General features: G+C 41.3%; 1 protein-coding gene across 1 annotated transcript in view; it reads right to left on the bottom strand.

The window, feature by feature from the left end:
• AFF3 (AF4/FMR2 family member 3) overlaps positions 1-14972 on the bottom strand; it is a 533714-nt gene that overhangs the window by 116886 nt on the left and 401856 nt on the right. Inside the window, 1 exon segment of the mRNA XM_045445721.1 lies at positions 3441-3492. Coding sequence (XP_045301677.1) covers positions 3441-3492 — 52 coding nt within the window.

The raw sequence follows: 14972 nt of genomic DNA, 5'->3' as shown, positions 1-14972 counted from the left end.
GCATTACTTTTATGTAATTTCTTCAGGAAAAAAAAAAAAAAAACAAGTACAATTCATTGTTTCTTCAGGAAAAAAAAAAAAAAAAAACAAGTACAAAAAACTATTCAATTCATTTTATAAGCCAGTACTGTCCTTATTTCAAAACCAGACAAAGACAATACAAAAATAGACACCTTCAGAACACTGCTCATGACCCTGAAAGAGAAACGTGGTGAGGATGAGGAGCAACTGCAATTCTCTTATACTCCTCATGGGAATGCCAACTGGTGAAACCACTTTGGAAGATGGTTTGGGATGATATAATTCATCTTGTGCACGCACATACGGCATGGCCCTGCATTTCTACTCTTGGGTGTAGACCTAACAAAAATGTTCCTATATGCTCACCAAAAGACCTGTACAAGAATGTTAACAACAGCACTATTTTAATAGCCTCAAATATCTTCATGCCCATCAGTAGTAGAATGGGTAAGTAAATTAGGCTATATGCACATGAAGAAATATGAGTAATGAAGATGAACAAATTTCAAGTACATGCAACATGGATGAGTCTCACAAACATAATGTTGAGTGAAAGAAGCCAGAAACAACAGATTCCGTTGTTACAACGGATACAACGGATACAACGAATCTGTATGATTCCGTTGATATAAATTTCAAAATGAAGCAATATTACCCTCTGGGTATTAGAAAAACAGAGGAGTGCTTATTCTTCTGGAGGGTGGTGACTGGACAGGGACATGGGAGACCTGAGAGGCTGGTCATGTCTGTATCTTGATCTGGGTGCTGACTACATGGGTTTGTGTGGTTTATGAATATTCATCACGTTGTATTCTTAGATTATGTGTACTTTTCTCTATGTATGGTATATTCAATTGTAAGTTGACTAAAATGCAAAACACCAAAAGCTTAGTGGATCTGGTGATGTGAAGATAACAGGTAGAGCACAAGTCCTGAGGAAGCGGGAGGCTTTGGGGATCCAACACTAATTCCCACTTTACAAATGGTGACCCTGGAGCAGAGAACAGTTTAGGGGCTGGGCTGAGGCTGCAAAGCTACTGAGTCACTAGCAGAGATTTGAACCCAGGGAGCAGGGCTGCTCAGTCCGGGCTTACTCACTAAACTAGCCTGTGTCTTCATTTTTGAGAACACTGAGGCAATGAGGATAAAGGAAGCATTAGATAGAGTACTCAAATGCATGTGAGTCTGAGGTGACTTTAGGAAGGGTAAACCGGCATAACAAGTTGAAGCTCTTGTGGGTATCTCTTTGTCACAGCAAGTGACCAATATTCACAAGGACAACCAACCAGATATCACGTAAGAGAAGGCTAAGGAGGTTAGTATACTGCATTTATTGAGGCAGGGAAATGTACCATACATTTTTGAAAGATTTTGGGTTAAGGGACAAACTCTGATTACATCTCACAAGAGCATTTATGTTAAATGTTTAATTATCTCCCAATGCCAGAGAAATGCAGTGTGTGTATGCGTGTTGCATGTGTGCACAGGCTCTAGTCTTTAAGGGCACAATCATATTTTGGTCTTGGAGGAAAATAATACCATATCATTAGTCTTCTCTAAAGCATGGAAATTATGATTTTGTGATTAGGGCAGGCTATAATTATAGGCCAAAGCAAGATAACTTAATATAATTAGTGTTAGAGCAATCACTTAAACTACCACATACAAAACGGCTGTCTGGAGTCTTAATTACACTACTGTATAAAAATCATTCATTCTGTCAGCCGTTTTCACTGCAAACGAGAAAAGGTATACACACACAGGCACCAAAATATAAGAATAAATGATCTAACCTATATATTCACAATGTAATACTATCAATGGCTACAGATTAGAAAGGAGTAGCTAATAAAGCAAAATGATTCAATGAAAACTTTCTACTGCCTTACAGAATGTGTCTGGTATATCCTTGATAAATAATTTTTTTTAAATCGAGTTTCCAGTGGAAATATTTCCTGGAAATAACTCTGGAAAATTCTTTCCAAATTAAGAAAGCTTGCTGAATGCAATACTCTGTGAATCCCTTTCTAATATAAAGTATACATAATCTACACATCTGATATTACTTAATCCACAATGGACCTATCTGAAACTCTCGCTGGGAAAAAAAACATGATAAGATGAAATCATTAGGTAATAGTCACATAGATGAGGAACCAAAATTAGGAGTGAAGTCATTCTCAGTTCTGCCAAGATTGCCATGTTACAGATACCTGACTCTCCTGGTATGCACACTAGAAACAAGGTAGTCACTCTCTACAAAACCCAAACACTAGCAGCTCACCTTGCTCAATTAACCTTCCTTCACTTGGGGTTTTCTCCACTTGCCACTCTAGTTTCAATTCAAGTTCTACTTCACACCCAGGCCCCTCTTTGGTGCCTCACTTTCTTCTTCAAGGTGAGCAAACTCTGTGACCTCACAGCCACATTCTGCTTAGATGCTCTTCCTGGAAATGTTCTTTTGAATTTTATTTCACCTCTGCGCACTCTCTTTGTACATTATTTCCATTTGCATGGTTAGACAGCTGAATCACCCGTATAGCACACCATGACACCTTCATAAAAATTCACTATTTCAAGATCAATTGCACCCAGTCTTATATCACATGTAAAAATAACCTCTGAAAAAAACTCTCTGGATTGTTTTTATACCTACCACATTTGTCCAAATTTAACAAAATACCACATGGATAATAAGAAGAAGGAAACAGAAGTGTAGGAAAATCTATCTTTTGTGTTTTCAAGCTTACTTTAAAAAATACAAACATTTCCTGAAACGCAGAAGTGAAAGTAATGAATGTTAACGTGGATATTTTTCCACCTTAACTGACTGATCAGAAGAGTATTTATAAACCCCTGACTGATGTCTCGAGCTGGTAAATCAACACCAGGGAAGAACATTTTAAGCACATTTATCATCTAAGACAAACAGCCTATTCAGAGCATGATTATTTTTTATTCATCATTGAAGTTCACCTCCACATTTGCTTCTTCTCAATGTTAATAATATCTGTATAAGGTTTCTCAATATTTAATATTATAGCTTGCCTATTGCATGCTGATGAGGTTAGGTCACACGCTTGATCTCTAGAAGACCAGTGAGCTTTGCCAAAAAAATAAAAGAAAAAGAAAATGACAAAAGGGCCTATTTTATACTGAAGTCTAATGCTAGTTAGCTTCCTTGTAAGTACCCATTGTTGGTTTCAATGACATAAAAATCACAGTATCACAGTTTTAAGGGAAATTAAGGCTAAGATAGTTGAATGGACTGGCCCAATGGCATGGAAGCTCATAATTATCAGAAAGCACCCACCATCCTTGAGCACCACAATTTAGAGTGTGTATGACTCAGTTAATACCCACCGAGTTAGCAATGCTGTGTCACATTCAAAAGACAGTAACATAAAAGAAAATCTTACCTGTTCATTCTCCTCTTCATCACTACTTAGCTTAAGGTCATCTTCTAGCATTCTGAAAAAAGGAACAAAGAGGTATAGATACTTAGCAAATTCAAAATAATTCAGTACCAAAATATCTTTATTAGAGTAATGATTTAACCATAAGTCTGTTTCCTGATTAATTAAAAAAAAAAAACCCTTTTTTTTAAGCTTTTTCTTCTGATGTACTTAGGAAATAACAAACTGCCCCATCATGAAAATTAACCCTCTTAACAGTCCCTAATAGGGTAAGATGGGTTGCTTCAAGAATATGAGGTTTTAGACAAACAGAATCAAATACAGCTTTTGGTTGTGAAGCTTTAATTCCACAGTATTTGTTCAGTGTTTACCATGTGACAGGTGCTATGCTATGTCTCCATTTACTATTCAAGGTAAACAATAAGAGAGCAAGTAGAACTCTTCCGACAGCAATAACACAACAAACTAGAGCTGTGAGCATTGGCTGCTTAGATCTTCCACCGGCCAAGGATCTGGAGAAGACATCTGCCTGAAGATCCTGCCGGATGAGGAAAACTCAACAGGAGAGAACTTTCTAGAAAAGACTCTGTGAAGGCAACTAACTCCCCAGTGCTCCCTGGTGTCTCAGATTTGCCATGGCGGAGGCAGTGGGGAAGTATACTTTTGGGTCTTTAAGAGTTAAAAGTAAAAACATACAAACAAAAAAAATCAAACCCTATTATTTCTGATGATGATAAAATTGTATTCCTAGTACCATTGCTGAACTGTTTATAGAATAATAGTTTTCAGATTAATTCATTTCAAAAGAAATCTCAGAAGGACATTCTATAACACAAATGAAAGCAGAGCTGTTCTGTGGGGGGTGGGGAAGGGTCCATTTGTGATAGATCCTGGGGCTCCAGGAATCAGTCTGAAGGCCACTGAACCCATATACTTGACAGGCCTCATTGCTCTCCTTGAAGTCACCTTCCAAAGACTCTACCCTAAAATGTGCCTCATTTCTTTAAAGGCCAATTGTGGGCCCATCATCAGTATATTCCTCTGAATATTTTTTGTAAGTAATTTCAGTGACCTTTGGGGTGAACTTGGGGTAAAGATTTGCTGGGGCAGTGCGTGGACCTAGTTTTGTCCCAACCGGCCATGTGTTTGGAGAAAATCACTTAACTCCCTTACCCTTGGTCCCATTTTCTGATTTGTAAAATGACAGGTTATGCTGGGCAATCTCTAAGGCCCAATCCTGATTAAGATTCCATGAGTATAGAGAATAAAATTACCCCTTACTTTGTAAAGTAGAAAAACTCTTCTATTTGTCATAGAGTGAGACTGAGACTTTCAGTCTCTGAAAACTGAGAAATTTCTAAGCAATTTTTGGTGTACCATTTAAACCATAACTATTAGGACACCAGATCTACTTTTTCACAGGCTATGGCTATTCTACCAATATGGAGAAGTATCACTCTTTTATTATTTCAACCACAGGCAAACCAAGAAAACATCAGCAAAGACTGCAGAGCTCCATCCACAACTGCCCTTTATATCCACCTGGCTGTCATTCATTTCCTTTGACCTTATAAACTCCTACCCTTGGCTTCAAAGAGAAGAGACATGGTGGTAATTTATTAGAGCACTGTTTAGGAAGAATGTAGGAAGGGGACTGTGTTTTCTTTGTCCTTTAGTATCCAGTGACTAGCACAGTGATGGCACACAATACAATACCAGCTTGCTGGCTGGGCTGGGGCACCTTCCCCACGATTATTTTCCTACCAAAAGGCACAAATGCCTTTCTGATGAAAAACCCCAGAGGAGCAGGATAGTTTCTTGCCTCCACCCCTCACTCCCTCTTTAGAGGTAAACTGCCAACAGCTATTTGGTTTAATCTCAAGGACTGCCCTGCAAGCATTGGGTGTTCTAAGTGTGGGTGGTCCTGTCAGTGGGTGGAAAGAAGGAGGGGGAAGGACACACACACTCATCATTAACAACCCCCTTATTGTTGGATGGAGGTCATATCAAGGGTGACTGAGAAGTTTCATCTTTATATAGGCAATAGTGTGCACAGACTTGAAGGCCACTGTCAACCACAGCAAGAAATCCCAACATGCCCCAAAGCAAGGGATCATAGCTTGGCTGCACACCAGCCATGTGACTCGGTCACCACGCGAGGCTGGCAATGCTGAAAGTAACCACAACAGTAAAAACAGTGTGTGAGGTTCTCTTTTAAGGTAGGAATACAGCTTATTTTTGTTTATTTTAAGCATGTGCTAAAATGTGTACATGCATCAATGCGTGTTTGTTTGAGTTTCATACTGTCTCTCATATCCTCTGATCCCTGGTAAGTCACACCTCTGGGTCTTGGCTTTGTCATTTCTATACTTGTCATTTCTACTTTGTCATCACTTCCAGAAGAAAGGCAGTCAGAGATCCACCTTGCCTTCTGAATTTTTTATATTGAGAAAAAAATGAATTTATTGTGTTTCTGGCTGAGATCTAAAAACAAAGGATCAAATGTAAAAATACCTCGTATTCAAGACAGACTTCCAGAGAAGTCAGAATCCAATGAAACTTCAGAATCTTGAAATATGGAGAAATGGCAATGAAACACTAAGTCAAACAGCTCACACATAATCCCACAGCAATCCTGGGGTACTGCTATTACCAACACTTGCAACCACAGACCTGGAACAGCCAGTCGCCGCCACCCTGTGCCCAATCCCCAACAGACACGCTGAGGAAACTGATGCTCAAGGCCATCCAAGAATACAGACCAGCCCTTCTGTTTTATTCTGATGGTCACAGCAGAATCCCCATGACTCAACTTTCAAAGTGAGTGCTTGTTTCCATTCACTGCGTTCTTCAAGTCTGGCTAAACAGACCTGGGGAAGAGGAGCCAAAGTGTGTATTTGAGGTTATAGCTGAACAATGAAATGTGGTTAGAGAAGAAAAATGCTGTAACCCCTACAAGATCCTAAGAAATGTCAGTGTTTTGTGTGCGGCAGGTAGACTGCAGGCTGGGATTACCTCCAGCTAAACACACAAATGGTACTGTTGCAATCCCCAACTCTAATCCCACCCACTTGAGAACATTTTTATCATCTGTCTACTTCTGAAAGGAACAGACTGGCATACGTACATTAAACAAGAACAAACAACTACAAAGGCGTAAGCCAAAAGTGAGAGAAAATCCAAATTAAGTGTTGGCCAGGCCAAAAGGCAGGGGCTTGGGATCTCCGACTCCATTTCCGAAAGAGGAAGGCAAAGCCTCTGATGTTCTGAAGGGCTGAAGGCAGAGTTTGGGATGGGTCATACGCACATAAGCCCATGAAGCCTGTGCTTCAGCGTCATGGTGGCTCATGTGGGCACCTGCCGTACCCTTGCATCCTTACATTTGAGCACCACCCAGCCTTCTTCCAGCCAATGATGCCCACCCAGCGAGAAAGCAGCTCCCTTTCATGCTCCCTTAGTCCCTCCCCTTCCAGAACTCTTGATTAGGAGCAGATCTCAGCACTGAATGGATCTTTGTGCCAGGTTGGCTAAAAGCACTTTCTACGTTACCTCATTCAGTCCCACAGCAACTCCTCTGAGGTGGGCGCTGCTGGGACAGCAGGCTGTGGTGGTCCCAGCAGGCTGCTGGGACAGTCAGGCTGCCAGGATGAAACCTAGCGCTGCCACTCACCTAGCTGAGTGACCCAATACCTGCCTTAACGGGTTTTCTGGAGAAATCATTACACAACCCTTGGAAAGTGCTTACTGCAGAACCTGGCACGGAACGAGCATTCAATAAATGTTCATTTTCACTAATATTCCTCTTTTATCTCTGAGGGATATGCCTTAGAGCATTTAAAGAATTTGCATGGGTAGGGGCGCCTGGGTGGCGCAGTCGGTTAAGCATCCGACTTCAGCCAGGTCACGATCTCGCGGTCCGTGAGTTCGAGCCCCGCGTCAGGCTCTGGGCTGATGGCTCAGAGCCTGGAGCCTGTTTCCGATTCTGTGTCTCCCTCTCTCTCTGCCCCTCCCCCGTTCATGCTCTGTCTCTCTCTGTCCCAAAAAAAATAAACGTTGAAAAAAAAAAAAAAAGAATTTGCATGGGTAAACAATGTGAGAGAAAAGATATTTCTATAATAATGCCTTAAATCTAAGTTCTACCTACCAGAATAGAGCTTTCTACTTTTTTTATACCTTCTCCCCCCTTACTATTTTTCTTTTCTGAAAAGAAAAGATGAGGCTCTCTAGAGGGGTAATGTATTTTAGGGTATAATTGCTGCCATGGTTGATTGATCGCATATGGCTTCACAGCTAGAGAGGACAGTAAACATGCCCGTCACCCTCAGTGCACAAGGAGATCTGCTCTGAGGGCCAGTGGTCAGCCACGTGGCCAGAGTCCCTCAGCAGGAGCCACCAAGTGATGACAACGGGGATGCTGAAATAAAACAGACAATAAAATGAAACTTTTCGAAGGACGAGCAGGGAGCAGAGGTGCGGCCAGAGGTAAACAGAAACCTGGACCCAGTGCCCTGACCACCTGAGGGGCTGTCAAACTGCTGTCAGAGGCACTCCAGGGTGGTACCCCTTGTGACTTCCCTCTGAACCAGGTAACTAAGAACTGAGATGTTAAAGGACTCAGGCAAGAGTTTTAAACATGCAATTGATGATTAAGATTCCATCTATTTTTCACTGGGGAACTGCATTAGACAACAGTTTCTTATCTTAAAATTACTGTCCCAGGTATGTTATGCCATGCCCTATGAGTACCTGGTACAGGTCAAAAGGTTTGGAGCCACAGGAGGGGGCCTTGTGCGGCCTGCGTACAGGAGAGGGTGTGACAGAGTGGCTTTGGAGCTCTGAAGCCACTTTGCCGTGTGTGTGCCAAGTACTACCTCTGCGGGTGGGTGTTGGGGGTCCCTTCCGCAAGTGAGGGATGAATGGCAACACTGCCTCTCCAACAGCAGGATTGGCATCCGGTCTCTCAGCCTTCTACTCCTTCTTCTGCCCGTGTGCCAGTGGGGGGGGGGAGGGGCTGGCACCCTGTCTCCCAGGGCTATTACATTTGCATTGGCACTATCACTCTCGCCATTTACAAACTGCCTGCAGTTGTGAAGCTCTGGCACACACAGTTCTCACAGAACCCAACTGCCTCCTCTGATGGGATCTTCAGGAGCTCTCATAAAAGGGAGAACTTAAAACCCCTACAACTTTAATATTTGTGGCAACTTTCCCACATGTAGTATTTTTTAACTGGGCAACAAATTTATGTTGTTGCTAGTCCTTACATTTTTGAGGTACGGCACTTTCCAGGGAACAGGAACAGTAGCCTACCCTTAGCAGATGGTCAACTGCTTCTAATGCTCCACTATTTCTTCACAGGTATTGCAAACGGGCACATTAACTGCCTTCAAATGTAATGGCAGCCATTTCACAGAGCAGTGGTTTTTAATTAATAGGATTTCCCCGGAATTACTTGCCATTTGGGGCCCTTAACAGACCTGAATCCTTTAGCCCTTTAAAGTTCATTTCATTTTGCTTGATCTTAATGGCTTTTAAAAAATCTGAGTTTTAATTGGGCTGTGTGATTTTCAGATTTGCTTCTATATCTGGTGCTACTATGGTCTCCACCTATTTGAGATTTAAAGCCAAAGACAAATGTTTATGACTCCCCATTAAACATATTCATATATGCAAATATCTATTCTAGCAATTAGCAGTGCACGATAGCCTACTCGTTATGCAAGTATACCCCTCTGCAGGTATTCCCCAAGCCATCATCTCTACTGCTCAGAACATGGGGAGGAAGTTATAAAACACATTTCATTCTGTCTGAAGACCACTGCTCTGTCAGGGTCAGTGCTACCATCTGCCTGGGCTTATTTTCATAAATAGGTAACCACTTTTCCTCTGCATTTGTTCAGAAGAATTTAGCTCATATCACTCCAGTCGACTGGGAACCAGGAAGGCTAGGATAGGCTCACACTGGGGGTTGGTGATTTAATGCATCCAAGGTACAGATGAAGTAACTTAGTCTGGAAACAAATGGAGAAATCAGGAGTAAGACAAAGGGTGTGGTCTAGATGACCCAAGTGTTTTCAACTCTGATACCTTCCTATCCAGGATTTCATATTTACATCTTTTGAAGCAATGCTGATGCATAGAGAGATGGTTCACATATATTTCCTTCCTGGACCTCTTCTGCCTGGGACTGTTTTGGTTGTCAATGAAATAACAAATAGCTCTCTGATTCTGTCACGCTCATCCTGGGTTGGAGGGTGAAGGTGTGCATTGTATCTTTTGTTTGTGACCTTACTTTTCCTTACAGATGGTAAGTTCCAGTGGTCTTTTTCTCCCATGTACAAGCTGAGTCCACCTGCTACCTTCTACACAGGCCCATCCTCCCTGGGGGCCAGTATCTCATTTCCTACTATTTAGGACTCTCGCAAAAAATCAACCTCATTTAGAAAACCTGCTAAACCCTGGTGAGCTACGAGATGAATGTGTTTGAAATCTCATATCTAGCATGTTAATGTAGAATAAACGGAAATCAAAGGAAAATGAAAATCAACACTAATAAAAAAAATCACAGTCAGTGGTGGGATGAGTTCTGGAGACCAGGGGGCTCAGGAAAAGTTGTGAGGAGGAGAGAGTACTTGAGGGGCTTCAAGGTCCTAGAGGAGGCAGATTGAAATCAGGGACTCTATCCTGCCCCATGAAGGAAGGGTGACAGCCAAGGACAGAGTGCTTGGGGGAACAGAGGTATTTATTTCCCTCACTCTCATGATATTTTAAAAAAAGTAATACATACATATAGTTCAGAACTCTCCAAATAGGAAAAGGTGTCCAGGGGCGCCTGGGTGGTTCAGTTGGTTAAGCGTCCGACTTTGGCTCAGGTCATGATTTCACGGGTTCCTGGGTTTGAGCCCCATGTCGGGCTCAGTGCTCACAGCTCAGAGCCTGGAGCCTACTTCAGATTCTGTGTCTCCCTCTCTCTCTGCCCCATCCCCACTCATGCTCTGTCTCTCTCTCTGTCTTAAAAATAAATAAAACATTAAAAAAAACTTAAAAAAGGAAAAGGTGTCCAGTGAAATGTCTCACTCCCAGCCTTGTTCCAATCCTCTTACTTCTTACTTTCGTCCCCCAAAGTCACCATTGTCTATAGTTTCTTATACAGTTTCTTATAAGAAATAATAGTTTCTTATTATTTCAGGTTTTCTTTATGCATCAACAAGCAAATATGAATGCAGCACATTAGACCCATCAGGGTAAGTACATGGCATTTAAGAACAACTATGAGGTGGACAAATATAATGTCAACTGGATCCTCTTTATCTGGCTGTGGTAGGCAGCTTCCAAGATGCTCCCAATGATCCCACGTCCTGGTATTCATGTCCTCATGCACTCCCCTCCCCTGAGTGTGGCCGCACCGAGTGACTTGCTTCTAGTAAATGGAGTAGGGCAAAAGGGATGGGGTGTCACTTGCGAGTTCAGGTGACCTCTGCTTGTTGGCATGCATGCTCTTACTCTTCATGCCTGCTTGCTTGGATGGAAAAAGCTGCCAGGTTGTGAGCTGCTGTACGGAGAAATCCCCATGGCAGGGAGCTGAGGGGCACCTGCTGCCAACAGCCAAGGAAGAACTAAGGTCCTCAGCCCAGCCACCCAGGAGGAACTGAATCTTGCCAGCAACCACATGAGTGAACTTGGAAGTGGGTCTTTTCCCAGGTAAGCCTTGAGGGGACTGCAGACCCACTGACCCCGTGCTGCTTTGTGAGAGGTCCTTAGCCAGAGGACCCAGGTGAGCCACACTCAGATCCCTGACTGACAGAAACTATAGAGTAATAAATGTTGTTTGAAGCCGCTAAGTTTTGCTGTAATTCGTTAGGCATTGATAAGTAATTCATATGCTGGCAGATGATTTTAAATATTTAGTGTGTCCCTTTTCAAGATCACTCTCAGCTGCTCAAGCTAAAAGCATTAGCAGCCATTATTCAAGCCGTTCAACAGAAGTATACTGTGGGCCTAAAAGGTAATTAAAAAGTTGTAAAAGCCATGTTAAAAAAGGTGTGAAAAACAAGTAAAACCAACCAACAGTATGTTTTATTTAAGCCAACATATCGTTTCAATGATAATATACACAGTTCAAATGCTCACTAGCCACATGTGGCTAGTGGCTCCTATACCGGACAATGCAGGCTCATAGAAGGTGAGGGATGGTCAGATCTCTAGAGGTTTTGTTTTTCCCACCCCACTCAGCCCTCAGCCCCCCATTGCCTATTTCAAATGTCAATCTCTAACACTTCTTGCCTGCACCTGACAGGGTGCACGGAACAAGCCTATGAAGGCAAATATCCTGGTAACTTAGCATGTGAAGGAACTGAGGGAAGAGAAAGGGAAGGTTTTGGTTAGAATCATCATAAATGTGTAGCCCCCACTGACTACGCTTGGTGGAGACTGGAATCCCAGAGGTCCATTTTGTGTCAGTTAAATGTTTCAGTGACCCATTCTACTTCTAATTCTGATGATGCTAATTACATGTAAGCTTTTGGCTTCACAGAAGAACTGGAAAGCAGAACCTTGCACAAAGCTGCAGGTGGCCCACAAGAGGGGTATGCTCAGGGCAATGTGTTTGGGAGGCATGGCCTAGGAAACCAGAACAGTGGGCAGCCTTGCAAATACACCTTGTCAAAGGCTGACTGTGCAAGGGACGTCTACCCTTGTTGCTCTGACATACCCGCTTCTCTTACATATAGTAAAGACACAGCTCCCAAAAGTTATTTAAAGAATTCTATATTTTTTTTAAGTTGTATATTTTTAAAAGTGTGCTGGTTGTTTTTTTTTTTTTTTTTTTTTTTTCACTTGGAATTGCAGTTCTAGCTCGGGATGCTGAGTGGCCCAGAGGGAATTCTCCGTCTAGGAGAAATAGAAAGCTGGGCCCGTTTTCCTTAAACATCTATCTCATGGATGTTCACACAATTCGTGTGACCATGAAAGTATGAAAATGCTCCATCTTTTCCATTTAGGGCAATGTACGCCACAGTCATAATGAAGCATTCTGGGAACACATCAGACTTTAAAATTGCTCCTTCCTGAAAGAAGTACAGGAGAAAAGGGCCGTGTGGACTCTATCGTTTCTATCAAAAAACAACCGTAGCTTTAGAAATAGCACTTTAATAGAGAAAAGCTCTCTCCTCAAAGACAGTTCCAAAATTCCTATCCTTGTTTGTTACAAGGACTTCTAGAAAATTAGTTTCTGAACTTGGTGTCCTCGGTTTTAGAGGAATCAATTTCTAAGGCTGAGTAAATTCAAGTACAGCACGTGAAAGAATAAGATCCTTTTCCAGGTAGATACCGGAAGAGAGGTCAGAGGACCCTGACTGGGAACATAAAGTTTTCTTGGCTGCATAGATTCGATGATGGGTATTTCTTTATTTAACCCTCTTTGCAGGGGAATGTTTACACCTAACCAGAGGAGAAATGAGATATGCACATATATGGCTTATGTTTGTGATGCTGAATATTAATTGGTTGTCAATAAATTAATAAGCTGGTTGCCTATTCTGTTTGCTAACTAATGTTTAGCTTATTTAATTGATAACTTTTGACAATAAGAACACACTGAACCTAAATCGGTTACATATCCAGTAGGTTAAGATTTGTTCTTTGGTTCATGATGCCAGTTTTTGCATTTTTGTGGCTATTGTTATTAATAAGTTAACTGCTAAGTGTCCCTAATTGAGAGATTTATTTGAACTGATAAACTGTTAGAATTAGAAAAGAGAACCAAGCATAATCTCCTAATTAGCAAATGAGTGCACTTTAAGTGATACCAACCTCACATGTTGCCTGTGTATGGCATAACACAGTGGTTTCTAAACTTTACTGCACATCAGAATCACTTGGGATCTTTGAAGAATACCACCTCCACATTCTTATGTAACAGGGGTGTGATCTGGGCAGCCATGTTTTTAAAAGCCTCCTAGGTGATTCTGATTTATAGCAAAGTTTGGGAACCACTATATAACACACACCTGGACAAGAGTCAGAAGAGCTGCATGTCTTCAATAGTTCTGGACCTAAATTCTGAAGTTTTAGTTTACCCATTAATAAAATGGGATGATAGTTGATTCAAATGAGAAAATAAGGTGAAAGCACCCTGGCAATTGCAAAGCCTCTTAAGGGTTTCTCAATGATGTGGTTAATGTTACTTTAAGTGCTTTAAAAAATACTGATTCTTTTTGCACAGTGAAGGAAGCCATCAACAAAATCATAAGGCAACCTACTGAATGGGAGAAGGTATTTGCAAATGATATATCTGATAAGGAGTTAATATACAAACTATATAAAGAACTTATACAACTCAACACCAAAAAACAAATAATCCAATTAAAAAATGGGCAGAAGACCTGAATAGACATTTCTTCAAAGAAGACACACAACGGGCCAACAGACACATGAAAGGATGCTGAACATCACTCATCATCAGGGAAATGCAAATCAAAATCAAAATGAGATATTACTCTACACCTGTTAGAAAGGCTAGAATCAAAAAGATAAGAAATAACAGGTGTTGGCAAGGATGTACAGAAAAAGGAACCTTCATGAACTGTTGGTGGGAATGCAAACTGGTGCAGCCACTGTGGAAAACAGTATGGAGGTTCCTCAAAAAATTAAAAATAGAACTAGCACATGATCTAGTAAGTTCACTATTGGGTATTTATTTAAAGAAAATGAAAACACTAATACAAAAAGATACATGCACCCCTATGTTTATTGCAGCATTATTTACAATAGCTAAGATATGGAAGTAATCCAAGTGTCCACTGATAGATGAATGGATAGAAAAGATGTGGTGCGTATATATATATAGTGGAATATTAGTCATAAAAAGAAGGGTATATTGCCATTGTGATAACATGGGTGGATTTAAAGGATATAATGCAAATGAAATAAATTGGACAGAGAAAGACAAATACCATGATTTCACTCCTATGCAAAATTTAACAAAACAACTGAAGAAAAAAAGAGACAAAAAATTAGACTTATATATGGAGAACAAACTGGTGGTAGAGGGGAAGAGGTGGGTTAGAAGATGAGTGAAATAGGTAGATACAGGGGAAAGAAAAAACTGATTCATGGGCCTCATCCCCAGAGAATCTGATTTAACTGGTCTTGGGTTGGGCATGGGCATCAGTGTTTTTGACAGACAGCCCAGATGAATTTACTGTTCAGTCAGGGTTAAAAACCACGGCCTCAACTCCAAGTGAATGATCACCTTCTCATTGGGACCATCTCCAATTCACAGGACGGAATTCTTCACATCTCTCTAACTGAACAGAATTAAAGCACTATATAGGGCTGCTTGTCAACACTTCTGGCTCCAGCTTTCCCCTCCCCTTCCATTTGAATAAGAAAGCTTCCAAGGGAGAGGTGTGTTTTCCTCAATGCCTAAGATAAGGGACAAATCCATCAACACTAATGAGTTAAGGAATTATTGTTAGTGTTTTAGAATTCTTCAGTGGTTGTTTTCAGAAGCCGTGGACAATGCTGGGGCACCTG

Source organism: Leopardus geoffroyi, chromosome A3 (assembly GCF_018350155.1).
Source record: "Leopardus geoffroyi isolate Oge1 chromosome A3, O.geoffroyi_Oge1_pat1.0, whole genome shotgun sequence".
In the NCBI taxonomy this organism is placed as follows: domain Eukaryota; kingdom Metazoa; phylum Chordata; class Mammalia; order Carnivora; family Felidae; genus Leopardus; species Leopardus geoffroyi.
Note: the sequence above shows the minus strand (reverse complement) of the source record. Positions and strands in the feature narration are given on the sequence as shown.